Raw genomic sequence first — 27,176 nt, 5'->3', positions numbered from 1 at the left:
GCTTCCTGAGTAGCTGGGATTACAGGCACACACCACCACACTGGGCTTCTTTTTTGTTTTTTGTTTTGGTAGAGATGGGGTTTTGCCAAGTTGCTTCAGCTGGTCTTGAACTCCTGGGCTCAAGTGGTCCCCCATCTTGGCCACCCAAAGTGCTGGGATTACAGACATGAACCACCGCACCTGACCTCAAAAACTTTTTTTAAAGCCATTTTTATATAAAGGCTACAGTATATTTTCCCCCAAAGTTGAAAAGCACTTTTCTCATGGCTAGGAATGAATACTTAAATGCATTGTTTTTCCAGACTGATGATTCTCAGGACAAACCTGAAGCCAGAAATAGTACTAATACTCAACACCAAGTATATGTATGTGCAGAGGCTTGGGGAGGCATATGGGATTTAAATTTGAAATTTGTTGCTAAACCCACCAAAACAGAATGAATCATGAGATCTGCAGAAGGAACCCTACTCAAAAAATGGTGAACCATCCAAGAATCAATTAAAAATACCCTAGAATAAAATTAAGTTGCAATCTAGTAGATTACATCTAAGGTGAGAAAAAGTATTAACTTAGACTAGATTATCTTCATAGAGTCTCGGAAACAGAAAGCCAAATAGCAAGAAAGGGGGCGGGGCTTTTTCACAGAAAGGAGGACGAGGTTCTGTGATGTGGGGGAATTATGGAGGCCACCAGAGAAAACTGGTACTCTTATTGTTCAACAGAAATTGTTTGGAAGCCAGGATGAAGTATCTCCTCAGAAAATCCAAATTCCTGTGTTGATTAATATCTTATTCATCACACAACAACTGTTTCCCAACTGGGCTGCCAAGATACACACTTTCATGTCATTCTGCTGCTCAGAACCCACCAATGACTTCCTATCTTACTCGTTTCTTATGAGGACCTGCAAGTCCCACGTGATCTGGTCCCTCACTACCTCTTGGACTTCAGTTTCTAAAATGCTCTCAACTGTTCACTCAACGGGAGCCGCACTGGCCCCCTGTTGTTTCTTACACAGGCCAGTTACAGTCTCTCCTGAGAATTTTGTTTGTACTGTTTAGAATTCTCTTCTTCCAGATAATCCTACAGCTTGTTCCTCATACCTTTGGGGCTCTGCTCAAATGTCACCTTGCATTAGCAAAGTCTTCTCAACCAGGCCCCCTGTGCCTTAAGACCTTTCCCCCAAGTCACTCTCTATATGACCCTTAGCTTTTTTCTCTGTTCTCAATACACCTGATATGTTTACATTGGTGTTATTTTCTGTCTTATCCCACCAGAATGTAAACTCTACAAGAGCAAGAATTTAGTTGAGTTCACTGCTGTATCCCCAGTGCCTGACACACGGTAGGTATGCAATAAGTATCTGTTGAATGAGTGAATAAATAGGACAAGGACTAACAGACACGAAACTTCTAACTTCATCCAGGCATATATCCTAGTATACATCAATAAACTAGCTTTTACATTTATATATCCTACATTAATATATGTCAGTCCCAAAAATTTGATCAACACACAAACTGAATTTCTGAACCTATCAACCTCAGACTCCTGACTTTGTTGATTCCACCCAGATACCATCACTAGATGAGGCCCTAGTCTGGATGGCCAGCCAGGCTCACTCTACGACATCACTCTAACTAAAAAAAGAAACTCACCTGTGCAATAATGGAAAGAATGCCAAGGACTGCTATAAACGCTGCAACACTTTCTGGTGAAAATTTCATTATCTAGAAGGGTTTCCAGAAAAGGTAACATTAATGAATACAAATGTATACCAGATAGAAAACTAATGCAGCTACTTGTACATTAACATTAAATGGGCCAGAAAAAAATAAATGTAATTCATTTATAAACAAAGAATTCCTCAGAGGAAATACAACAAATCTTAACATACTAAAAATGCCTACTTATACATGGTGGGTCCCTCAGTGTGGATATACTACATTGGAGATACTTACCAAGAACTCAGAATCATTTTACAAATAAATATTGCAGTATTTTGTGCATTTTACATGTATTGGTTAAAGGCTTGATTTCTGTCTAGTGAGACTAGTGTCAAGGAGAAAAAAAACTCGTTTTTGCTCTCATTTTGGCTAGTTGCTCTACTTACATATGCTCCAAATCACAAAGAAGCTGGAGCAGGTGAAGGGGTTAAATCATCCCATCACTTCTACAACCAACAAATAAACTCAAACCACCTACATGGACAGGGAAAACTATCTTTCTTAAGTCAAAATCTTAATATACCAAATACTCCCATAAGAAATGCACAAGGAACATCAGCCACACGGAACAGAAGGTTAAGTCTAGTGGACTAAATGGTATTTTTTTTTTTTTTTTTTTAATTTTGAGACAGAGTTTTGCTCTTGTTACCCAGGCTGAGTGCAATGGCGCAATCTCGGCTCACTGCAGCCTCCGCCTCCCGGGTTCAAGTGATTCTCCTGCCTTAGCCTCCCAAGTAGCTGGGATTACAGGTGCCCGCCACTACGCCTGGCTAGTTTTTGTATTTTTAGTAGACACAGGGTTTTGCCATGTTGGCCAGGCTGGTCTCGATCTCCTGACCTCAGGTGATCTGCCCACCTTGGCCTCCCAAAGTGCTGAGATTACAGGTGTGGGCCACTATGCCAAGCCCAATGATATTCATCTTTAAAGGCCACTTCTATTATAGTTCTCTCAAGATTCAGTATTTTTATAAAGCACTGGACAGTGAAGGAAAAGTCCCCCTCAGTGGAAGCGGATTTTACCTGTCTGAGGTATAGAAAAAAGCTGGAATATTGGCCCGCCTCCGGTAGGTAGGAGAGAAACACCGTGATGCAGATGAGCAGCACTATGGAATCTTGGCCGACTTTTTTTAAGGACTAGAACAAGAAAAAAGACTGATTGATATAAGGTTTTATGTCAAAACCACTGAACTGCTCTTAAGAATACGCAGAGATTCCTTTTGGCAGTGTACGCGAGGACAACTAGTTGTCCTTTTTAGTTTATTTCATATTCCCCAAACTATTCTGAAAAACATTTCAAAATGTTAAAAGAAAAACCCAAGATGTTTTCCCAAAAGAAATATCCACAACAAAATATTAATGCTGCACTGAATCATGCACTTTTTTATCAAGGAGAAGGAAAAGGTATAAACTTACCGCAAAAGGGTCAGCTTGTTCCCAGGAAATGGGTGCTCCCCAGGATGCTGGCCGCATCTTCTCAGGCAACGACTCTGGCACAGCAACAAGGATAAAACAAATATCTAGCAAAGCTATCGCCGTAGCTAAGACCACCACCAAGCTGTCCCCATATACTCGTCCAAGATAAGCTCCAATTGCAGGACTGGTGACTAAACTTGCAGCAAATGTTGCTGAAACCTGCAATAAATTAAGGATAGATAGAGATTAGTCAGGCTACCTTTTTTCTTCAACACCACATAACTCCTTTCATAATCTTGATTTATGTCAGAACTTCTGTTGCACACCCTCCCTTTCCTCCTCCTACCTGTGTCATTTATCTTTTTTTGTGTGTGGGGGCAAGAGGGTGGAGCTGGGTTTTGCTCTGTCGCCAGGCTGGAGTGCAGTGGTGCCATCATGGCTCACAGTAGTCTTGATCTCTCAGGCCCAAGAGATCTTCCTGCCCGAAGATCTCCTGATGGGGCTACAGGCACACACCACTATGCCCAGCTAATTCTGTGTATTTTTTATAGAGATGGAAGTCTATGTTGCCCAGGCTAGTCTTGAACTCCTGAGCTCAAGCGATCCTCCCACCTCAGCCTCTGAAAGTGCTAGGTGTATAGGTATGAGACACCAAGCCTGGCCCCACTTTTCTTATACTCTCTCCTTTGACAGGAAAAGTAAAGAATTAGATTCTTGCCTAAAAACAGCCTGGGTAACATGGAGAAATCCTGTCTGTACAAAAAAAAAAAAAAGAAAAATTAGCTAGGCATGGTGGTGTGCACCCAGCTGCTTCAGAGGCTGAGGTGGCAGAATTCCTTTGAGCCAGAAAGGTGGAGGTTGCAGTGAGCCATGACAGCACCACTGCACTCTAGCCATGGTGACAGAGTGAGACCCCCATCTCAAAAATAAATGATAGCCTCTCAGGACACTGTCTTCAAACTTCTAAGCCTTGAAGCCCTCTGTTCCAATAAATCCTATTGGCAAATTCATAAGTAAAACAGATTGTTTAAGAAGACTGGGTGTGGTGGCTCATGCCTGTAATCTCAGCACTTGGGGAGGCCAAGGTGGGAGGACTGCTTGAAGCCAGAAGTCTGTGACCAGCCTGGGCAACAGAGCAAGACTCCACCTCTGTTTAAATTGTTTAACTCTTTTTAGTTGAGGAAGGGTTGAGGGCCTGGGCACTGCACAAACGCCCCTCCTTGACTGCCAGTCCTGCTAGTCCTTAGGGGAGGGGTGTCCAATCTTTTGGCTTTCCTGGGCCACACATAAAATACACTAACACTAACGATAGCTGATGAGCTTAAAGAAAAAAAAAATCGCGTAATGTTTTAAGCAAGTTTATGAATTTCTGTTGGGCCATGTGTGCAGGCTGTGGGCCACGGGTTGGACAAGCTTGCTTTAGGGCATCTCCATAAACCCGTAAGGGCTCTCTGTGAAAGGAGTCTAAAACCCACTGCACTAAGGAAATCCAATTTCATTGTGACTTTTCCAATATTAAAATTAAATGAACTTTTATCTTGATACATACTGAAGGGCTAGCTGAAATAAAGCTTAAAGACTTTGAGGTTCCTCTTCTCATCAATAATATGTTAAGCCCTGGAACAAAACTGAACTTGGTAATCTTTTTAGTTGGCAGGATTAGGAAGAATGAAATCATAGATAAATTAAGAACATCTCTAAAACTCTGAGGAAGTCTACTTTTTAAGCCTGGTGAAGATGAAGATTAAAGCTGAAAAGGACACAAGCAGAGCAAACCTGTTAACCTCAGACATTTCTAGCCTACTGGACAACAGCCTACAAATTAGCAGATGTGACAGCAGGTAACAATTCCTAAAAATAGCACTCTTAGGTGAAGTGGCACCTGCCTATATTCCCAGCTACTCAGGAGGCTGAGGTGGGAGATCACTTGATCCCAAGAGTGAGTCCAGTCTGGGCAACATAGTAACACCCTGTCTCGAAAGGAAAGAGGAAAGGAAAGCAAAGGGAAAAGGGAAAGAAGAGGAGCGGAGAGAAGAGGAGCGGAGAGGAGGAGAAAGGAAAAGGGGAAAGGGAAGAGAAAAGGGGAAGAAAAGGGTTAAAAAAGGGAAAAGGTAAGGAAAAGGGGAAAGGGGAAGGGAAAAGAAAAGGAAAGAAAAAGAAAAAAGAAGGGAAGGGGAAAGGAAAGGAAAGGGAAAAGGGGAGGGGAAAGGCAAAAGGGGAAGGGAAAGGAAATGGAAAAGGGAAGGGAAAGGAAAGGGAAAAGGGAAGGGAAGGGAAAGTGAAAAGGGGAGGGAAAGGAGAAACGTGAAAGTGAAAAGGAAAGGGGAAAGTGAAAGTGAAAAGTGGAAAGGGGAGGGGAGGGGAGGGGGAAGGGAAGGACAAAGGAAAGAGAAAGGGAAGAGAAGGAAAGGAAAAAGGATCATATTCTTTTAAAACATAATTGGAGATTAATGTTGGAATTTTATTCTGTTTCTATGCCATTTTTGACTTTTGGATGGAGAACTTAAACTTCACAAGAATGCTTACTTGCAACTCTATTGCTTAAGGCAAGCAATTCAATTTTCAAAGGTCAATTATTTGAACAAATACATAAAATTATAGTAATTTCAAACATCTAGCTATTAATCAAATGTCCATCAACTTGTGAATGGATAAGAATATACTACACAGCAATTAAAAAAAACTACTGGCCAGGTGCAGTGGCTCACGCCTGTAATTCCAGCACTTTGGGAGGCTGAGACGGGTGGATCACTTGAGTTTAGGAGTTTGAGACCATCCTGGGCAACATGGTGAAACTCCATCACTACAAAACATACAAAAATTAGTCGTCCCAGCTACTCGGGAGGCTGAGGTGGAAGGATCACTTGAGGCAGGGAGGCAGAGGGAGAGAGAGGCTGCAGTGAGCTGTAACGGCACCACTGCACTCCACCGTGGGCAAGAGAGTGAGACCCTGTCTCAAGAAGAAAAAAATTAGCTGGGCATGGTGGATCACGCCTGTGGTCTCAGCTGCTTTGGAGGCTGAGGCAGGAGGATAGCTTGAGCCCAGGAAGCCAAGGCTTCCGTGAGCCGTGATCATGCCATTGCACTCCAGCCTGGGTGATACAGCAGGACCCTGTCTCAAAAAAATAAAAGAGAAAAACAGAACCTATTGATCTACAGCATCGACATGAATAAATCTCAAAAGATTATATTAAGTGAAAGAAGCTAGACACAAAAGATGTTTTGTATTATTTAATCTATATGAAGTTTCCAGAAAAGGCAAAACCATGGTGACAGAAACTAAATTGTTGGTTGCTTGGGGTCATAGGTGGAGCATGGGGAGAGATGGCAAACAGGGCTGAGGGAACTGTTCTATAACTGGGTTGTGGTGGTTTTTTAAACAGTATTTAATATATTCACACATGGGCCAGGCACCGTGGCTCACGTCTGTAATCCCAACACTTTGGTAGGCTGAGGCAGGCAGATCACAAGGTCAGGAGTTCAAGACAAGCCTGGCCAATACGGCGAAACCCTGCCTCTACTAATGGCATGGTGGTGGGTGCCTGTAGTCCCAGCTACTTGGGAGGCTAAGGCAGGAGAATCATTTGAACCTAGGAGGTGGAGGTTGCAGTGAGCCAAGATCGCACCACTGCACTCCAGCCTGGGTGACACAGTGAGACTCCATCTCAACAAAAAACAAAACAACAAAAAAAATACACACACACACACATACATATAGATATATATATTCACATGTGGTGGTCATTTTGTTATTGCAGCCCTGGTGTGGTTTCAGAGGGACCCAGATCTCAGCAGGGCTCTGGCACAAGTGTGGGGAAAGGGATAATGGTTCTCACTATGAGGGTCACTGAAAACATTTGAGGGCACTTACAGAGATCACATTTGCGATACAGTGAGCAAAAGTCAGAGTACAGTTGTTTCATGTCATTTCCCTTCTCAATTCTCCCCACTTGGTAGCCATTCCTTTCTGCTCAGAAAAAAGACCAAAGGGTCACCCTATAGCCCCCAACCCCCTTTTTTTCTGACAGGTCTCACTCTGTGGCTCATGCTGGAGTGCAGTGGTGCGATCACAGCTCACTGCAGCCTCAACCTCTCAGGCTCAAGTGATCCTCTCACCTAAGCCGCCCAAGTAGCTGCGACTACAGGCACATACCACCACACCTGGCTAATTTTTAAAGTTTCTGTATAGATGGGGTCTCACTCTGTCGCCCAGGCTAGTCTCAAACTCCTGGGCTCAAACAATCCTCCTGCCTCAGCCTCCCAAAGTGCTGGGATTACAAGCCACTGCACTCGGCCCTCCAACTTTTTTTTTTTAAGAGACAAGGTCTCGCTCTGTACCCCAGACTGGAGTATAGTGGCATGATCAGAGCTGCAGCCTCAAACTCCTGGCCTCAAGCAATCCTCCTGCCTTGGTCTCCCAAACCGGTGGTATTACAGGCATATGCCACTGTGTTCGGCCACTTCCCCATGTTTTTTCTGCATCCATATTATTTCTAGAAGATTTAAGTTTCCTTTTTTTTTTTCCCAGAACATGTCTTAATACACAGAACCTCCAGATTGAAAATTGTTAATTTCAAAACTTTGGCTATGGGAAAATAAATTATTTCAGTCAAAAAACAAACCCCAAATTGGGTTATGGTGTTGTTTGCACAACTGTATAAATTTACTAAAATTCACTGAACTATACTCACAAAAAGGATAAATTTTATGGTATGTAAATCATAGCTAGACGATTTCTTAAAAATCCTGGCTATTCAGTCTCATATCATTTAATGTTCCAAATTTACAACTGAAATTATTAGTTTTCTTTTTACTTTTTTTTTTTTTTTAAATAGAGACAAGGTTTCACCATGTTGGCCAGGCTGGTCTCGAACTCCTGATCTCAAGTGATCTGCCTGCCTTGGCCTCCCAAAGTGCTGAGATTACAGGTGTGAGTCACCAAACAGGCCAGAAATCATTAGTTCTTTTTCTAAGTTTCTCTCTATAGGTGTTTCCGTCCCATAAATCTTATGATTCTTCATTATAATGTCCTTTGAATCAGAAATCAGTCCCTTTTAAAACTAATTCAGCCCAACACAATATTCGGTCCTTATTTATCAAAAGGTATTTGTCTCACATTTACTGAAATGCATCACTGTCCTATTTCAGGCTATTCAGTAGTGATCTATTATTGTGCCTATAGTAGTCATTCTATTAGTAGGCTTTTTTCCTTTAATTCCTAGATTTGATAGATGACAGATTATACTGCCATAATTTAGTTTGCCAAAAGAGTGTTAAGGAGTTGGCAAACTACCACTATGGCTAAAATCTGGCTAAGTGGTTCTTACGTTCTTACAGAGTTGATCAACATAAATACACATGCAAAAACAAAAGAATGAGACAGAGACTATATGTGGCCCACAAAGCCACAAAAAAAGGTTTGCAGATCCCTGAGCTAGATGTTAGCCTGTTGTATTCTAGATTAGACATTAAGTGAGTAGTGACTTTTTTAAACTCTTGACATACTAAATAATTGTTATTTTTAGGATGCTGTTAAAAAGAACTCTACAAGGTAAAACATACTATAATTTCAATTCTGATATGTGACTCATATCTCCTGAATGAAAAGTATCAAAACTTACATAGCCTCACAGTACAAAAAAATTTTAAATGTAGTCTAATGAACGATTTTATTACAAAATATATTTTATGCAAATATCTTATAATGCAAAGGTTTGCACTCCTTATATCTACCTTAAAAACAAGGCATTTCTCAGCAGGTACAAAAGGTACAGAATAAACACACATACCAGTCCATAAGCCATACTTCTTTCATGCTCTTGAGTTATATCTGCTACGTATGCAAATACCACAGAAAAAGTCACTGCAAAAACCCCGGAAACAGAGATAACAGCAAAGTACCACCTAGGAATGAAAGATAACAAGAAATGGTTAGAGCAATTACCATTATTTTAATCTTTCATTTTTATAAGTTAATTAAGAGTAAGAGCAGCTCATGTCAGTCAACAGCTTACTAGGATAGTTCATGGATTAACTCTTCCATAAACATAAGCCACAGATATTATGAAAACATAGGGCTACAAGGAGCTCTTCAATAGCAACTCAGTTACTCTACAGGAATACTTAAAATTAGATCATGTATTCAGGCAAATCTTTTGACCAACTATTGAATTGTTAAGTGGTTTTGTTTTTACTGCCAAAAACAGCAGCAAACTAAAGTATATTATAATCCATCCATTACTGTTTTTCATCACTAGACAAAAAACAAAATCCAGTAAACAAGACTGAGGAACAAGTTTCTTCATATTTATCTTGAGCCTCTATATAGTAACTAAATGTTTTCCATAAGTTATCTTTAGCTTTTCAAATGCTGGCAAAATAAATAACTCAGTTTCACAAAGAAAAAACCTATATGGCAGTGTCCAGTGTTAATAAAACTGAGAATAGACAGTTACTATAAAGAGTGAACAAAATATTTAAAAAGCAAATTATATTTTGCTATAAATAATTCCAAAATATCTAGCTGGGAATAAGAAGTTTCTATTGTAATACTGATGTTTAGTTTCTGAAAATCATATATGATCATAATGAACTTTCAAAATATCATTTCACCAAGACTATGATTACTAAAATTTTTCTAACACACCACTTAACACAGCAAATTCTTTGTTCATTCTATGTTCAATCTTTGGTAAGATTTCATGTGCATGAGCGGCCTTCATCAAAGGCTTGGTCTATTAGAGTTGTACCTCATCTACGAGAAGAAGATCCTGCCCCACATAAACCTGTGGGCCGTTGTAGATAACACCATGGAAATAAAGCCCATCCATGATGTAGAACTAACTAACATTAATACTAAGTGGAGTAAAAGGAACATTAGTCAGAATAAATCTACAACCAAATTGGGCTCTGACTTTAGGACAATTATTCCCTTTTTGTTGGCTTTCCTTCCCTTGCCTCCTGAATGAAAAAAAAAAAAAACTGATTTTAATCAAGGTGGCCTTGAGTCCAGCCTCTTCTAACTAGGAGCAGCATATCCCTGAAATCTGACCAAAGAAATGCAAGCAGAGATGGGACGGGAATTCGGAATTCTGTAAAGTTTCCTTAAAAGAAGGCGATGTGCTCTTCTTAGCAACTCCTTCCACCTTGCTCTCAGTATTATGACTTGATGGCTGGAGCTCAAGAAGCCACTTTGTTGAATGAGGTGAGAGATAAGGATGGAAGAACAGCAAGACAGAAAAAGTCTGCTCCACTGGAACTGCCACACCAGCTCCAGACTGCTCAACTGCAGGTGTTTTTTCACATGAAAAGAGAAATAAACTTGATTTTTAAGCAACTATTATTTTGGGTTTTGATACGTAGCAAAATCTATTCCTAACTAATATAGATAATGACAAACTTTGCATCTGTTTTTTAACATTCTATACAAGAAAAAAAGTTAGCAATCCTATCCAGTCCCCCAAATATTTTTGAAATTTGGGTTCTGGAATCCAAAATTAAGTTAGCCAAAAGTCTAGATGCCTCCAACAGTGTCATCTATTTCTAAAATCTTTATGAACTATTACCTACTATATTTTTAGAAGCCTTCTTATCTGTGTGAAAGAATAAATGTATTAGAAAAATAAAATTAAAACCTCATAATCAAGATCGCCCAAGTGAAAGAAATAAAGGAACATTAAGAAAACAATAACTGAAAGTGATATTTAGTTGCTATAATCCAAATGTGCACGTACCATGGGCTGATCTTCATTAAAGGAATTGGGGCACATGTGAAAAATACTGTTAGCAGCAAGAAGGATTTTCGGCCCCAAACATCAGAAAGAGCACCAATAAGCGGGGCACTAAGGAATGACAACAAACCCTAAAAGAATTAAATGAAAAAAATGAAAACCACACATCTACAAACATGAACCAAAAATAATTTTACTCCTATAGAAAAATTTTCAACAACTTTGCTTCTAAAGTAAATATATCACAAACTTTTAAATAAATAATGAATTGCTTATCTACACATAATTTTAAAATTTCCCAAGACAGTTTAAAATCATCTGTAGGGCTCCAGGTGGGTATTAAATACGAACTGCTCTAATAAATTCTCAATCACAATAAATCCACAATAGCAATTCCATATGCTAATTTCCTGTGTATGTATGTATATATACATATGTATGTCCGTGCGCGCGCGCGCGCGTGTGTGTGTGTGTGTATCAACAGACTAATTATCTGTTTAGAAAATTTGTTTGTCAAACTGAATCAAGAGTAAAGAATCTGAGCGGGGCATGGTGGCCTGCACCAATAATCTCAACACTTTGTGAGGTCAAGGGTAGATCACTTAGGTCAGGAGTTCGAGACCAGCCTGGCCAACATGGTGAAACCCTGTCTCTACTAAAAATACAAAAAATTAGCTGGGTGTGGTGGCACACGCCTGTGGTCCCAGCTACTTAGGAGGCTGAGGCAGAAGAATCGCTTGAACCTGGGAGGTAGAGAGGTTGCAGTGAGCTGAGATCATGCCACTTGCACTCCAGCCTGGGTGACAGTGTGAGACTCTGCCTCCAAAAAAAAAAAGAAAGAAAAAGAAAAAGAAAAAGAGCAAAGAATTCATATAATAACTAACTCTTTACCCTACTGATACAGTTTTGTATTGATGGGGGGTTTTGAGTATAGTTTTTTTCCTCTTCAATCTGTAGTCTTACAAAATCATTGAGATCTCTGGAATTAAAATGTCAACATAAAAACAGGGAATCTGTTATGATGTGGTTTATTATTTTACACAATTGGCGATACTGTAGTTAGATCGAATTTAAAACTCAAGTCTAGAAAGTATTAAGATATCTCTCACAACATACTCCATCTAATTATAAAAATTAAGTTGTTAATCAATAAACAAACATATATTGGCATAGTTACAGATACATAAGTATTTATGTATGTTCATCTGTGTGTGTGTGTATATATGTATGACTGATCCTACCTTTACTCCTTGAATTAAGCCATTCATCAGAAATGTATGTTTAGGGAAGGTTTCATGTAATACCTAAAGAAAAAAAACCAAAATAAAAATAACATGCTATATTTCAGTCTTAATAAAATTTCCATATTTACCTTTTTGAACATCCTTTCATACTACAATCTATTTTACATATTCAGATTTGCATGACATGCATATGACCATTAATAATCATCTATTTATACGGTACTTACTATGTCACAGGGCACTAAATTGGGCACTTTACATATATTATCTCATTTAATCCCTCATAACAACCCTATCAGAAAACTGATATGCAGAGGTTAAACATCTTGTCTAAGACTACATTCAGCAAGTAAATGGCAAAGCTGAAACTGAACCTAGGAGATCAGACTTGAAAGCCTATGCTTTTACTCACTATGCTATGATGCTTCCTCAAAATAATTGACTTATATTTCTCTTTCAGATGGATATATTATCTAGGATAGGAGATTGGGAAAATTAATAAGGAATTTTTAATTGCCACAAAGTAGATCAAGAAAGATTCTATAAAATAAGAAAAAAATCCCAACCTATGAAAATGTATAACAAGTTATTCTATCCTTTCCAAGGCTTGTTCTCAAATCATGTGGTATCGTTTTTTTTGCAGTGGGCAGCAAGAGAACCATTGGAATGCGTCGACTGAAAAGGCAATTCCAGGCAATTGGAAAAATAAACAGCAGCTACCATTTTTACAGCCTATATGTACTCTTATTTAATCCCAACATTGTGAATTAGATAATATTATCACTTTACAGATGAGGCAACTGAGTTCCTGTTTGACTTAGAAACTAATGCTTCCATTATCCAATGCTATCTCTCAGTAAAAACAATAGAGAATGGGAATGTGGGTAACAAGAAAGGTAGGGAAGGTCTTCCCTTTAAGAAGAAACATTATGCTAAATATACTTTCTGACATGTTGCAAGAAGAACCTTTAGAGGGATCAGAGTTGCTCCCCTTTCTTCAGTGATTCTTCTTCTGACAATAGCAAGAAATTTAACAAAAATGTGCTCACTGTAAGTAAAAATAAAATTAGAGGCCAGGTGTGGTGGCTCACGCCTGTAATCCCAACACTTTGGGAGGAAGAGGCAGATGGATCACCTGAGGTAGGAGTTCAAGACCAGCCTGGCCAACATGGCGAAACCTCATCTCTACTAAAAATACAAAAATTAGCCAGGCATGATGGCGGGTGCCTGCAATCCCAGCTACTCGGGAGGCTGAGGCAGGAGAATCACTTAAACCCGGAGGCCTAAGGTTGCAGTGAGCCAAGATCATGCCACTGCACTCCATCCTCAGCAACAGAGCGATACCCTGTCTTAGGGAAGAAATGAAAAAAGTCTTAGACTGTATGTAAATGAATGGGTTTGACTGTGTTCCAATAAAATTTTATTTATAAAAATAGTATGTGATCTCCAGGACCCTGGACTGGGCAAAGATTTCTTGATAATACTCCACGATCACAGGCAGTCAAAGTGAAAATGGACAAATGGGATCACATCAAGTTTAAAGCTGCACAGCAAAGCAAACAAGAAAGTGAAGAGACAACCCACAGTATAGGAGAAAATATCTGCAAACTATCCATCTGACAAGGGATTTTTTTTTTTAATAATTTATTTATTATTATTATACTGTAAGTTGTAGGGTACATGTGCATAACGTGCAGGTTTATTACATATGTATACTTGTGCCTTGTTGGTGTGCTGCACCCATCAACTCGTCATTTACATCAGGTATAACTCCCAATGCAATCCCTCCCCCCTCCCCCCTCCCCATGATAGGCCCCGGTGTGTGATGTTCCCCTTCCTGAGTTCAAGTGATCTCATTGTTCAGTTCCCACCTATGAGTGAGAACATGCGGTGTTTGGTTTTCTGTTCTTGTGATAGTTTGCTAAGAATGATGGATTCCAGCTGCATCCATGTCCCTACAAAGGACACAAACTCATCCTTTTTTATGGCTGCATAGTATTCCATGGTGTATATGTGCCACATTTTCTTAATCCAATCTGTCACTGATGGACATTTGGGTTGATTCCAAGTCTTTGCTATTGTGAATAGTGCTGCAATAAACATACGTGTGCATGTGTCTTTATAGCAGCATAATTTATAATCCTTTGGGTATATACCCAGTAATGGGATGGCTGGGTCATATGGTACATCTAGTTCTAGATCCTTGAGGAATCGCCATACTGTTTTCCATAATGGTTGAACTAGTTTACAATCCCACCAACAGTGTAAAAGTGTTCCTATTTCTCCACATCCTCTCCAGCACCTGTTGTTTCCTGACTTTTGAATGATCGCCATTCTAACTGGTGTGAGATGGTATCTCATTGTGGTTTTGATTTGCATTTCTCTGATGGCCAGTGATGATGAGCATTTTTTCATGTGTTTGTTGGCTGTATGAACTGACAAGGGATTAATAACGAAAATATATAAGGGGCTCAAATAATTCTATCAGAAAAGAATCTAAGAATCTAATAATCTGATTTTTAAAAATGGGCAAAAGAACTGAATAGACATTTCTCAAAAGAAGACATACAAGTGACCAATAGGTATACGAAAAAATGCTCAACCATCACTGATCATCAGAGAAATGAAAATCAAAACTACAGTGAAGTATCATCTCACCCCAGTTAAAAATGGCTTTTACCCAAAAGATAGGCAAGGATGTGGAGAAAAGGGAACACTCGTACACTGTTGGTGGGAATGTAAATTAGTACAATCACTATGGAAAACAGTTGGAAGGTTCCTCAAAAAATCTAAAAATAGAGCTACCATATGATCCAGCAATCTCACTGCTAGGTATATATCCCCCCGCCCACCCTCAAAAAAAGGAAATCAGTATGTCAAAGAGATATCTGTACTCCTATGTTTACTGCAGCACTATTTCTTTATTTGTTTGAGACGGAGTTACGCTCTTGTCGCCCAGGCTGGAGTGAGATGGCGTTATCTCGGCTCACTGCAACCTCCGCCTCCCAGGTCCAAGTGATTCTCCTGCCTCAGCCTCCTGAGTAACTGGGATTACAGCATGCACTACCACGCCTGGCTAATTTCTGTATGCAGCACTATTCTTAATAGCTAAGGTTTGGAAGCAATCTAAGTGTCCATTAACAGATGAATGGAAGGATAAAGAAAATGTGGTACTTATACACACAGAAAAAGAATGAGATCCTGTCATTTGCAACAATATGGATGGAACTGGAGGTCATTATGTTAAGAGAAATAAGCCAGGCACAGAAAGAGAAACTTTACATGTTCTCACTTATTTGTGAGAGCTAAAAATTACAACAATTGAACTGATGATGATAGAGCAGAATGATGGTTACCAGAGGCTGGGAAGGGTAATGGGGGAAGGAGGGGATGGTTAGTGGGCACAAAAAAATAGAACAAGATCTAGTACTTAATAGGCTAACAGGTTGACTATAGCCATCATTTACTCTACATTTTAAAATAACTAAAATTGGGCCAGGCGTGGTGGTTCACACCTGTAATCCTGGCACCTTGGGAGGCTGAGGCGGGCGGATCACAAGGTCAAGAGATCGAGACCATCCTGACCAACATGGTGAAACCCCATCTCTACTAAAAATACAAAAATTAGCTGGGTGTGGTGGCTCATGCCTGTAATCCCAGCTACTTGGGAGGCTGAGACAAAAGAATCACTTGAACCCACAAGGCAGAGGTTGCAGTGAGCCAAGATTGCACCATTGCACTCCAGCCTGGTGACAGAGCAAGGCTCCGTCTCAGAAAAACAAAAAACAAAACAAAACAAAACCTAAAATTGGACTGTTTACAACACAAAGAAACAATAAATGCTTGAAATGATGGATACCCCATTTACCCTGGTGTAATTATTACATCTGTATGCCTGTATCAAAATATCTCATGTACCCCATAAATATAATACCCTACTATGTACCCACAAAAATAAAACATGTTATTTAAAAATAAAAAAGGAAAAATGGCATGCCCTCTCTAATTGAAAAGAATTATTGGGAGGTCTTTGAGAAACTCCTAGTTCTTTTTAGAGTTCCACTGCACGCATTAACTAAGTAGCTAAGTGACAATTAGGAAAAAGTTCAATTTAACATACTTGTGAAAAGGAATATAAACACACACACACACACACACACAGAGAGAGAGAGAGAGAGAGAAAGCTACCAGAAGCAACTACAAAATAAAAAAAAAAAGTGCAAAAAAGATTTAGTCCTCTAGCCATATTTTGCCAGTCCTTGTGCTAAAGGATAAGATTTAAACTCCTTAAACTAGTATCTCAAACTTTTTATGGGACTCAAATGTATTATGCTTTTCTTTCAATAATCACAAAGGGCCTACTGCAAGCCAAATCTTTCTAGGTATGAAGAACAGGTTTGGTGTTAGAAAGAAGAACATTATAAACGTCTATAAGAAGTTTTATACTATGCTAGATCTTATCGCTAATGATTCACTTTGCCAAGCTATATTCCATTCCAATCAATCTGTTCTCCTCGCTGTTTCTGAAATATTCTATACTTTCCAATATTCATATTTTATATATGACGTCCCTTCAATTTTGAATGTTTCTTCCCTTTCTTTATCTAGTCAACCCCCAACCCTTCCAAACTGTTCCTCTGCTACCTTTCTTCTCCAAAGCAATTTCTCCTTTGGGGCCATACAATTTCTAATAAAATTTTAACAGACAAATATAACAAGTAATTCAAATGTTGTAAAGATTTTTGATGTCAGGATTCTTTAGCACTGGTCTTTAGAGGTGAACAGAGAAAATGTAACATTTTTCCAATAAATTTTATAGATCTTAACTTTTTTTAAACTTTAAAAATGTTGAAAGTAAATAATCCTTAAAATGTTAAATGCTTTGGGGCTGTTTCTGTAGCCAAGGACGTGAAACCATCTAGGTAGAAGAGATGCTAGTGGATTTTGAGTGTTCTGTAACATGGACTGTGCATCTAACAGCTTGAATCATCAAACACACTGGCCTATTATTTCCAGAGCCATAGGGCTGTCAAAAGGGTAAAGCCAGCCAGGCACAGTGGCTCACGCCCGTAATCCCAGCACTTTGGGAGGCCGAGGCGGGAGGATCATTTGAGGTCAGGAGTTTGAGACCACCCTGGCCAACAAGGTGAAATCCCGTCTCTACTAAAAAACAAAAAATTGGATGGGGTGGTGGCTCACGCCTGTAATCCCAGCACTTTGGGGGGCCGAGGTGGGTGGATCACAAGGTAAGGAGTGCAAGACCAGCCTGACCAAGATGGTGAAACCCTATCTCTACCAAAAATAAAAAAATTAGCCAGGCATAGTGGCAGGTGCCTGTAATCCCACCTACCTGGGAGGCTGAGCCAGAGAACTGCTTGAACCTGGGAAGCGAAGGTTGCAGTGAGCCAAGACAGCGACACTGCATTCCAGCCTAGGCGACAGAGTGAGACTCTGTCTCAAAAAAAATAATAAAAAAAATAATTAGCTGGGTGTGGTGACGCGCACCTGTAATTCCAGCTACTGGGGAGGCTGAGGTAGGAGAATCTCTTGAACCTTGGAGGCGGAGGTTGCAGTGAGCTGAGATCATGCCATTGCACTCCAACCTGGATGAGATTAAGACTCCGTCTCAATGAAAAAAAAAAAGAAACAAAAACGGTAAATCCGCTCCTTGGCATTACAGATCCTTACACCTACTGTCATTCTCATTACTTAGCTAATATGTTACATAATCAAGCAATGAACACTGATTCTGACAGAACATCTACTATGACAAACTATATATTCATATCCTCTCAAAAGTGTTAGACTTCAATCTTTAAAAATACTTGTCAGTACAAAATTCTTTTTAGCTAAATCCCCTTGTTGGTAGAGGCTCACCATCTTCCCCTCGGCAGGTCTTCCATAAAACACAGCTTTTGTTTTTTGACTGTTCTATAGGAGCTTAAAAGTGAAAGATAATTGCAACATACAGTTTTTTTTTTTTGTCTTAAAATGTCACATTAGTTTTAAAAATTAAGAAATTAAGGCTATCATAAATCCCAAGCCAGACATTCAAAATTAATATGTCTAAAACTGGTTATCTGATTTTAAAAAATACTTTAAAGAATATCTTTGAAATCTGAAATGCTGAAACAAACTATAACTTTTGAGGGAGGGACAGGGAAATGAAAGATACTGACTTAAAATACAAATTATGTCTTCATCCTCATTTCCTTTTAAAATGAATGTTAAAAACTTTGACTCTTGTGGCATGCACCATTTATAATCAGTTTCAAAACACATAAAACAGAAATGAAATGTTTAAAGATTAACAGACTTTTAAGAGGAGAGCCTTCTTTTACCCTGAAACCCACCTCTTTACACACCTCTCATACACAATGCTGGGGAAGAGTGGGAGGAATACTGGAGCCCAAAAGAAAGGCTGCCAACAAAGCCAACAACAACAAAAAACAAAATTTGTAAGCAAAAAGCCTTGAAATGAGTAAAACCTTTTTTAAAAGCCCATACTGAATTAATACATTGTTCTTAATTAGTGACATATACTAAATATGTAACAGGGTAACTTCTAAAAGGAAATACGCCAGGCTGGACATGGTGGCTCACGCCTATAATCCCAGCACTTTGGGAGGCCCAGGCAGGGGGATCACCTGAGGTCAGGAGTTCAAGACGAGCCTGGCCAACGTGGTGAAACCCCGTCTCTACTAAAAATACAAAAATTAGCCTGGCATGGTGGCACGTGCCTACAGTCCCAGCTACTTAAGAGGCTAAGGTAGGAGAATTGCTTGAACCTGGGAGGTGGAGGTTGCAGTGAGCCAAGGTTGCACCACTGCACTCCAGCCTGGGCAACAGAGTGAGACTCTGTCTCAAAATAAATAAATACAATAAAATAAGAAAACACAGAAAAATTAAAGAAAATAAGAATACATTGGCCAGGCACAGTGGCTCACACCTGTAATGCCAGCACTTCGGGAGGCCAAGGCGGGCAGATCACGAGGTTAAGAGATCGAGACCATTCTGGTCAACATGGTGAAACCCCATCTCTACTAAAAGTACAAAAATTAGCTGGGCATGGTGGCACGTGCCTGTAGTCCCAGCTACTAGGGAGGCTGAGGCAGGAGAATTGCTTGAACCTGGGAGGCGGGGGTTGTAGTAAGCCAAGATTGTGCCTCTGCACTCCAGCCTGGTGACAAAGCGAGACTCCGTCTCAAGAAAAAAAAAAGGAATATATTAAGCACAACATTAGTCTATGAAAAATGAATAAACAAGCCTTTCTAATTAAGGGGACCCCTTCCTTGTTCTTAAAAAAGATAGCCTCCCTTTGTCCAACTAAGAAAAAAATGTACCAAAATTACACAGAAGATGACATACCTAAAAAAATGTAAACGAGAAGCAAATTTTAAAAATAGCTATATACACTTGAAATACTGATAACAAATTATGGAAACATCACAAAATGCTTTTTTCCACAGCTTGCTAACAGCTCATCCACATTTTGATCACCCTACTTAGCTAATGGTTGGGCTGCCTCATAACCTCAACCAGCTAAAACATCGGTACAAACCAGTTACTACCTGCATTCCCCAAAAGACTGACCACTGGAGGAGTCAAGGAAGCCTAGGTGCAAATACCAACACTGCAGCTTACTGTCAGAGTAGCAATCACATTGCTTAACTTTTCTAAGCCCCGGCTTCCTCATCTGTATTATGAGGCTAATATCTCACTGATAAGGTGGTTGTGAGGGTTAAAAATGATAATGTATTCAAAGTGGAATACGTTAGGGCCATGCCTAACATAGTCCACTTTGAATACATTAAAGGACTGTGCCTGGATCCATCATAACATAAATACACGTGGACTGTTTACTATTACAAAGCTCAAGTACTTTAAATGGTAGGAGTGATGATCTACCAGACAGATTTATATGTTAAATTGACAACTTATAAAAAGCATGCTGGCACACTAGGAAAGCTAATGTAAAGTCATGAGTCCACAAAGTTATTACAGCACTTCAGTAACCCTTGACAACAAACAGGCTATTACAATTCAATGAAGTTATGAATGTCATAACCAACTTGCATCATCTGAGGAAGTTCCAAATCACTGTACTTGGATTACGAAGCCAGGAAATGTGTAAATTAATTTTTTAAAGATTTCTATCTGAAATTAGTAAACTAAAAAAAAAAAAAAACCAAAACACCCTTTGATTTTTTTATAGCAATACTCATAAATATGCTCTATATATTCAAAATGACTTTTTTTTTTTTTTTTTTGAGACAGAGTCTCACTCTGTCTCCAGGCTGGAGGGCAGTGGCACGATCTCTGCTCACTGCAACCTCCGCTTCCCGGGTTCAAGAGATTCTCCTACCTCAGCCTCCCAAGTACCTGGGTTTACAACAGGCGGCACCACCATGCACAGCTAAATTGTGTATTTTTAGTAGAGACGGGGTTTCACCATGTTGGGGTTTCACCATGTTGGCCAGGATGGTCTCGATCTCTTGATCTTGTGATCCGCCCACCTCAACTTCCCAAAGTACTGGGATTACAGGCGTGAGCCACTGTGGCCGACTTTTTTTTTTTTTTTTTTTTGAGACAAGGTTTCACTCCCGTCGCCCAGTTTGGAGTGCAGTGGCGTGATATTGGGTCACTACAACCTCCGCCTCCTGGGCTCAAGTGATTCTCCCACCTTAGCCTCCCGAGTAGCTAGAACTACAAACCTATGCCACCGCACACAACTAATTTTAGCATTTTTTGTAGAGACAGGGTTTCATCATGTTGCCCAGGCTGGTCTCAACTGCTGAGTTCGAGCGATCCGCCCCTGCCCAGCCTCCCAAAATGCTGGGACCACAGGCATGAGCAACTGTTAAACATCAATATTTTATGTGTAGATAGTAACGATTACGCAGCTGTCAATAAATATATCAAGAAATAGGCACTGTAAATATTCTTAGACTAGGTCAATCTACTTACATAACTTTTCTATTAAGTAACCTTTTTTATAAAAATGTTTTTTGTATAATATGAACAATCTCATGAAAACATAGTATATTACTTTAAAACTCTATTCCTCTAAGATTTGGTAAACTATATATAGAGCATATCCTAATTACTCCTTTCAAGATGGTATAGATATTTACCATAGATAGTCCTTCCCTCATTCCATTCCCCTTATCTACACCAATATAAGAAAACTGGCTATCTTCTGAGTTGTTTGGTCTGGCAGGGAGGTCTTTTCTAAGGTTTCAAACCTGGGAGAATTTGGGTAAAATCAGCTTAGATCTATTAAAGAATAGCCCTTCTAGGTACTTAGCCCACATGAACAGAAACTTGTTTTTGTAAAATACAGCTGCATAAATGAACCTCAAAGTAATTATGCCGAGTCATGCAGGTCACAGACACCATCTTTTCTAAACCTGTCAGTTTAAGAATCTCTTCCATTTTACTCAGAGTAGCGACAGGGCCTCTGCTTGAACGTGCCCAGTGACAAGTCCAAATTCACACACCTCCACGCCACTGCCTCCCTCCCCCACCAAAAAAAAAGGTAAGGGAGAGTTAACGGTTGGAAAAGACAACCAGTAAAATACTGGTGAATACTGAACAATACCGGTGGGAGAATTAACCATGCAGAGGAAAAAGGGCCACATTTTCCTCCAAAACTGAAACAAAAGAGATTTTGGAGTCAGTGTTAAATAATTTAAAAGATTACTTACCACCAAGGTGGGTGCTGTCAATAGTCCCCAAGCAAAAAACTCCAAAAAGATGACGATAACCGCATGATAAACACTAGGAGAACCTATTCCTTGAGGCTATAAAAAACAAGATTTTTTAAAAAGTTAACAACACATTCTATAATTATTAACAATAACAACGATGCAATAGTCAACAAATATTAAGAACATATATGTACTGGGCACTGTGTCAAACATCTGTACTCACTGCCTCTGGCTTCAAAGTCAGAGGGACAAGGCAACAACGAAATTCATTAGCATAAGCACAGTATTCAGCTGGAACACAGAGAGTGAAAGGGAGCTCGGGAGATGGGAATATCAGACTTCCAGGAGGAAGTCTGAAAGGACACAACAGAGTTAGACAGGCGGAGGTATAGGGTGGGAAAGACGGCTCAGCTTGTACAAAGGTTCCAAGGCTTGAGGCATTATGGGTCTCATGGGTCTCATGTACCGAGTTCAGTACAACCAGTGCATGGGCTGCTTGTTGGGTGTACTGAAAGATGAGCTACAGGTACTCAAAGACCAGCTTCCATGCTAAGGAGTCTATATTTAATTCTGAAGGCTATGGGGGGCCACTAAAAGATATTAAGACTAACATAATCAGATGTAAGTTTTAAGATTATTCTGGCAAAGATGTAACCAAAAAAAAAAAAAACCATAAATGAAGCAAGTGGCAAAAATATAAACACGTTATCAACATGGCTCAAAAGCAGAACAATACCCAGGGAAAGTATGTAAGAGATTTGGGATTTGATATACATGAGAAAGAAAACACAAAATTAAGTTTATACTGCTGCCAGAGATGTCTTAAGAATCACTTCAGTATTAATGACTCCGGTGATTTCCTAAAGGATAAAATGGAGAAGCAAAATGCATCTAAAAGGAAGCTATTTGAATCAGCTCAAACAAGAGATGAGGGCATAAAACAGTGGCACAGTACGAATGCTGGAGGGAAGGGAACGGATTAAGGATTCAGGATTTGAAATTAGGAGGAGCTTGATAAATAGCAGAAGAGAGAATCAAGAACAACTTCCAAGTGTTTACCTTGGTTGTCTAGCAGTTAAAGCTGGTGGCTTCCCAGCACTTTCCCCCACGAGGCTCAGCTTTACTTCAGGTCCTATCTATAAAACTGCCCTCTTTACTTGAAACATTTGTATTGTCTCTGAGCACTGATTAAAACAATTAGCAGCAAATGTGATATCTGAAACCACCAGAGTGGATGAGATTATCAGGAGTGTCAAATGTGAAAACAGCAGTGAGCTGAGACAGAATCCCAAGAAGCGCCAACATTTTAAGTAGCAGGCAGAGGAAAAGAATGAAGTTTTTTCTTCTTTGATAAAGAAAAGAGGAAGATAAAAGGAACAGTGAGAAAAACATCAGGAGAATGAAGAGAATACAGTGTCACAGATGACAATGGAGCAGTTTTAGGAAGGAGGAGGTATCAAATGGAACAAGCACAGTAATACAAGGTCAAAAAATGGCCACAGGAGGCCAGGCATGGTGGCTCACGCCTGTAATCCCAGCACTTTGGGAGGCCGAGGGGGGCAGATTACTTGAGGTCAAGAGTTCGAGACCAGCCTGGCTAACATGGCAAAACCCCGTCTTTACTAAAAATACAAAAATTAGCTGGGCGTGGTTGCGTGTGCCTATAATCCCAGCTACTCAGAAAGGCTGACGCAGGAGAATTGGTTGAACCTGGGAGGCAGAGGTTGCAGTGAGTTGACACTGCACCACTGCACCCCAGCCTGGGTGACACAGTGAGACTCTGGGGGAAAAAAAAAAAAATTGGCCACAGATTTGATAAGCTTTAAACCTGTTTTGCTTGCCATGTTCATCACCACATATACCCAGACAGTATCAGAAAGCTTGGTATAACTTCTCAGGGCTTAAAGCATGCTAATTTTTTAAAAATCAAAGTAGGATATAAAATTGTATAGGTAAGATAATTTCAACTCTGAAAAACAATACAAACTGACCTCAATGTAAATAAAATTTATACTGGGTAATGATTTTAAGTGATACAACATTGTTTACTATGCTATTCTGAATTTTCCATATCTTTTCTTTCCAATAAGCATTCTTGCACTTTAGGAGGAAAATGCTTTGTTTATTTAAGAGAAAAATTACCTAAAACTAGCATAGAGAACAACAAAATAAACTATGGGACAATATCTCTGATGAACATTGAAGCAAAAATCCTCAACAAATACTAGCAAACCTCCTTCAGGAAGGAGATTTAAAAAAAGGTCATTCATCGGCCGGGCGCGCTAGCTCACGCCTGTAATCCCAGCACTTTGGGAGGCCGAGGCGGGCAGATCGCCTGAGGTCAGGAGTTCGAGACCAGCCTGACCAACGTGGAGAAACCCCGTCTCCACTAAAAATACAAAATTAGCCACGCGTGGTGGCGCATGCCTGTAATCCCAGCTACTCAGGAGGCTGAGGTGGGAGAATCACTTAAACACAGGAGGTGGAAGTTGCAGTGAGCCAAGATTGCGCCATTGCACTGGGTAACAAGAGCGAAACTCTGTCTCAAAAAAATTAAAAACAAAAAAAATCATTCATTATGTTCAAGTGGGATTCTTCCAGGTATGCAAGGATAGTCCAACATACATAAATCTATCAAGGTGATAACATCATTTCAAAAGAATGAAGCCCAAAAAAATGATCATTTCAATTGATGGTGAAAAAGCATTTACTGAAATTCAACATTGACTCATGATAAAAACTCTCAAAAATGGTATAGAAGGAACATACATCAATACGATAAAAGCCATATATGACAGACATAGAGCTATCATGCTGAACAAGGAAAACCTGAAAGCCTTTCCTCAAAGATCTGGAACAAGACAAAGATGCCCACTTTCTTCACTCTTGACTGGAAAGAACCAACTAGAGCAATTAGGCAAGAGTAAGAAATAAAAGGCATCCAAATTAGAAAAGAGGAAATCAAACTTGTCCCTCTTTGCAGATGACATGACTTTATATAGAGAGAACCCTAAATATTCCACCAAAAACTATCAGAATGGAAGCAAATTCATTAAAGTTGCAGGACACAAATATCAGTACCATCTCTATATGCCAACAGCAAATATCTGAAAAAGAAATCAAGAAAGTAATCCCACTTACAATAGCTACAAATGAAATACCTAAGAATAAACTTAAAGAAGTGAAAGATGTCTATAATGTAGACTACAGAACATTGACGACAGGAATTGAAGAGGACACACACACAAATGGGAAGATATTTCACGTTCATAAATTGGAAGAATCAATACTGTCAAAATTTTAATACTACCAAAAGCAATCTACAGATTCGATGCAGTTACTATCAAACTACAAATGACATTCCTCACAGAATTTTTTCTTTTAAATCCTAAAACTTATATGGAACCACAAGAGTCAGAACAGCCAAAATAATCCTGAGCAAGGCTGGAAGCCGGGCACAGTGGCTCACGCCTATAATCCCAACACTGTGGGAGGCCAAGGAGGGCGGATCACCTGAGGTCAGGAGTTCGAGACCAGTCTGGTCATCAGAGTGAAACCACGTCTCTACTAAAAATACAAAAATCAGCCAGGCATGGTGGTGTAATCCCAGTTACTCGGCAGACTGAGGCAGGAGAATCGCTTGAACCAGGAAGGTGGGGGTTGCAGTGAGCCAAGATTGCACCACTGCACTCCAGCTTAGCCAGCAGAGCTAGACTGTCTCCAAAAAAAAAAAAAAAGGGCTGGAGGCATCACATTACTTCACTTCAAATTATACTATGAAGTGATAGTAACCAAAACAGCACAGTACTGGCATAAAAACAGATACATAGACAATAGAGCACAACAGAGAACCCAGAAATAAATCCATGTATTTACAGTCAACTCATTTTTGACAACAGCACCAAAATATACATTGGGAAAAGGACAGTCTCTTAAATGGTGCTGGGAAAAGTGGATATCCATATACAGAAGAATAAAATTATACCCCTATCTCTTGTGATATACAACAATCAAATCAAAATGGATTAAAGGCTTAAATCTAAGACCTGAAACCACAAAATGACTAGAAGAAAACACTGGGAATACATTCTAGGACATCAGTCTGAACAAATATATATATATATGGTTTTTTTTTCTTTCTTTCTTTCTTTCTTTTTTTTTTTTCTTAGAAGAACCCTAAATATTCCACCAGAGTCTCACTCTGTCACCCAGGCTGGAGTACAGTAGTGCAATCTCAGCTCACTGCAACCTCCACCTCGCGGGGTCAAGCAATTCTCCTGCCTCAGCCTCCCAAGTAACTGGGATTACAGGTGCCTGCCACCACGCCCAGCTAATTTTTGTATTTTTAGTAGAGACAGGGTTTCACCATGTTGGCCAGGCTGGTCTCAAACTCCTGACCTCAGGTGATCCACCCTCCTCAGCCTCCCAAAGTGCTGGGATTACAGGCGTGAGTCACCGCACCCAGCCTAGATTTCTTAATACCTGAAAAGCACGGGCCACCAAAGCAAAGAGGCACAAGGAGGAACACACGAAGTTAAAAAGCTGCACAGCAAAGGAAACGATCAACAAAGCGAAGAGACAACCCACAGAATGGGAGAAAATATTTGCAAACTATCACTGTAACAAGGGATTAATAAACAGAATATATACGGAGCTCAAACAAGTTCTATAAAAACAAAAATCTATATATAGATTTTTAGAGGGGTGTAAGACCTAAATAGAGATTGACATACAAATGACCAACAGGTATATGAAAAAATGCTCAACCATCAATGAGCACCAAACAAACGCAAATCAAAATTATGAGCTATCATCTCATCCCAGTCAAAATGGCTTATATCCAAAAGACAGGCAATAACAAATGCTGGCAAGGACGTAAAGAAAGGGGACCTCTCATGCACTGTTGGTGAGCATGTAAATCCCCAGCAACTATGGAGAACAGTATGGAGGTTCCTTTAAAAACCTAAAAATAGAACTACTATATGATCCAGCAATCCCACTCCTGGTTATGTATCCAAAAGAAAGGAAATCAATATAAACAAGAGGTATCTGTACTCCCATGTCTATTGTAGCACTATTCAAAACAGCCAAGATCTGGAATCAACCTAAGTGTCCATAAATGGATGAATGGACAAAGAAAGTGTGGTACACATTTTAAAAAAGTCTGTGTGCTGAAAAGAAAAAGGAGGTTTAAAAAAAAGAAGAAACAGGACAGGCATAGTGGCTCACACCTGTAATCCCAGCACTTTGGGAGGCTGAGGCAGGAGGAATACTTGAGGCCAGGAGTTTGAGACCAGCCTGGGCAACATAGCAAGATCTCATCTCTAATTTAAAAAAAGAGAGAGAAAATGA

General features: G+C 39.7%; 1 protein-coding gene across 2 annotated transcripts in view; it reads right to left on the bottom strand.

Annotated features, from left to right (window-relative positions):
• MFSD14A (major facilitator superfamily domain containing 14A) overlaps nucleotides 1-27,176 on the bottom strand; it is a 47,729-nt gene that overhangs the window by 12,203 nt on the left and 8,350 nt on the right. For both annotated transcript variants that reach the window (XM_003892255.2, XM_009213587.4), the window contains exons 2-8: nucleotides 21,822-21,917; nucleotides 12,112-12,174; nucleotides 10,874-11,001; nucleotides 8,930-9,044; nucleotides 3,141-3,359; nucleotides 2,748-2,861; nucleotides 1,659-1,730 (exon numbers count right to left, since the gene is read on the bottom strand). In XM_003892255.2, the coding sequence (XP_003892304.1) occupies nucleotides 1,659-1,730; nucleotides 2,748-2,861; nucleotides 3,141-3,359; nucleotides 8,930-9,044; nucleotides 10,874-11,001; nucleotides 12,112-12,174; nucleotides 21,822-21,917 (807 nt within the window). The remainder of the gene's footprint in view (nucleotides 1-1,658; nucleotides 1,731-2,747; nucleotides 2,862-3,140; nucleotides 3,360-8,929; nucleotides 9,045-10,873; nucleotides 11,002-12,111; nucleotides 12,175-21,821; nucleotides 21,918-27,176) is intronic.

The sequence above is a fragment of the Papio anubis genome, chromosome 1 (assembly GCF_008728515.1).
Source record: "Papio anubis isolate 15944 chromosome 1, Panubis1.0, whole genome shotgun sequence".
Lineage (NCBI taxonomy): Eukaryota > Metazoa > Chordata > Mammalia > Primates > Cercopithecidae > Papio > Papio anubis.
This window is presented reverse-complemented; position numbering and strand designations above follow the sequence as displayed.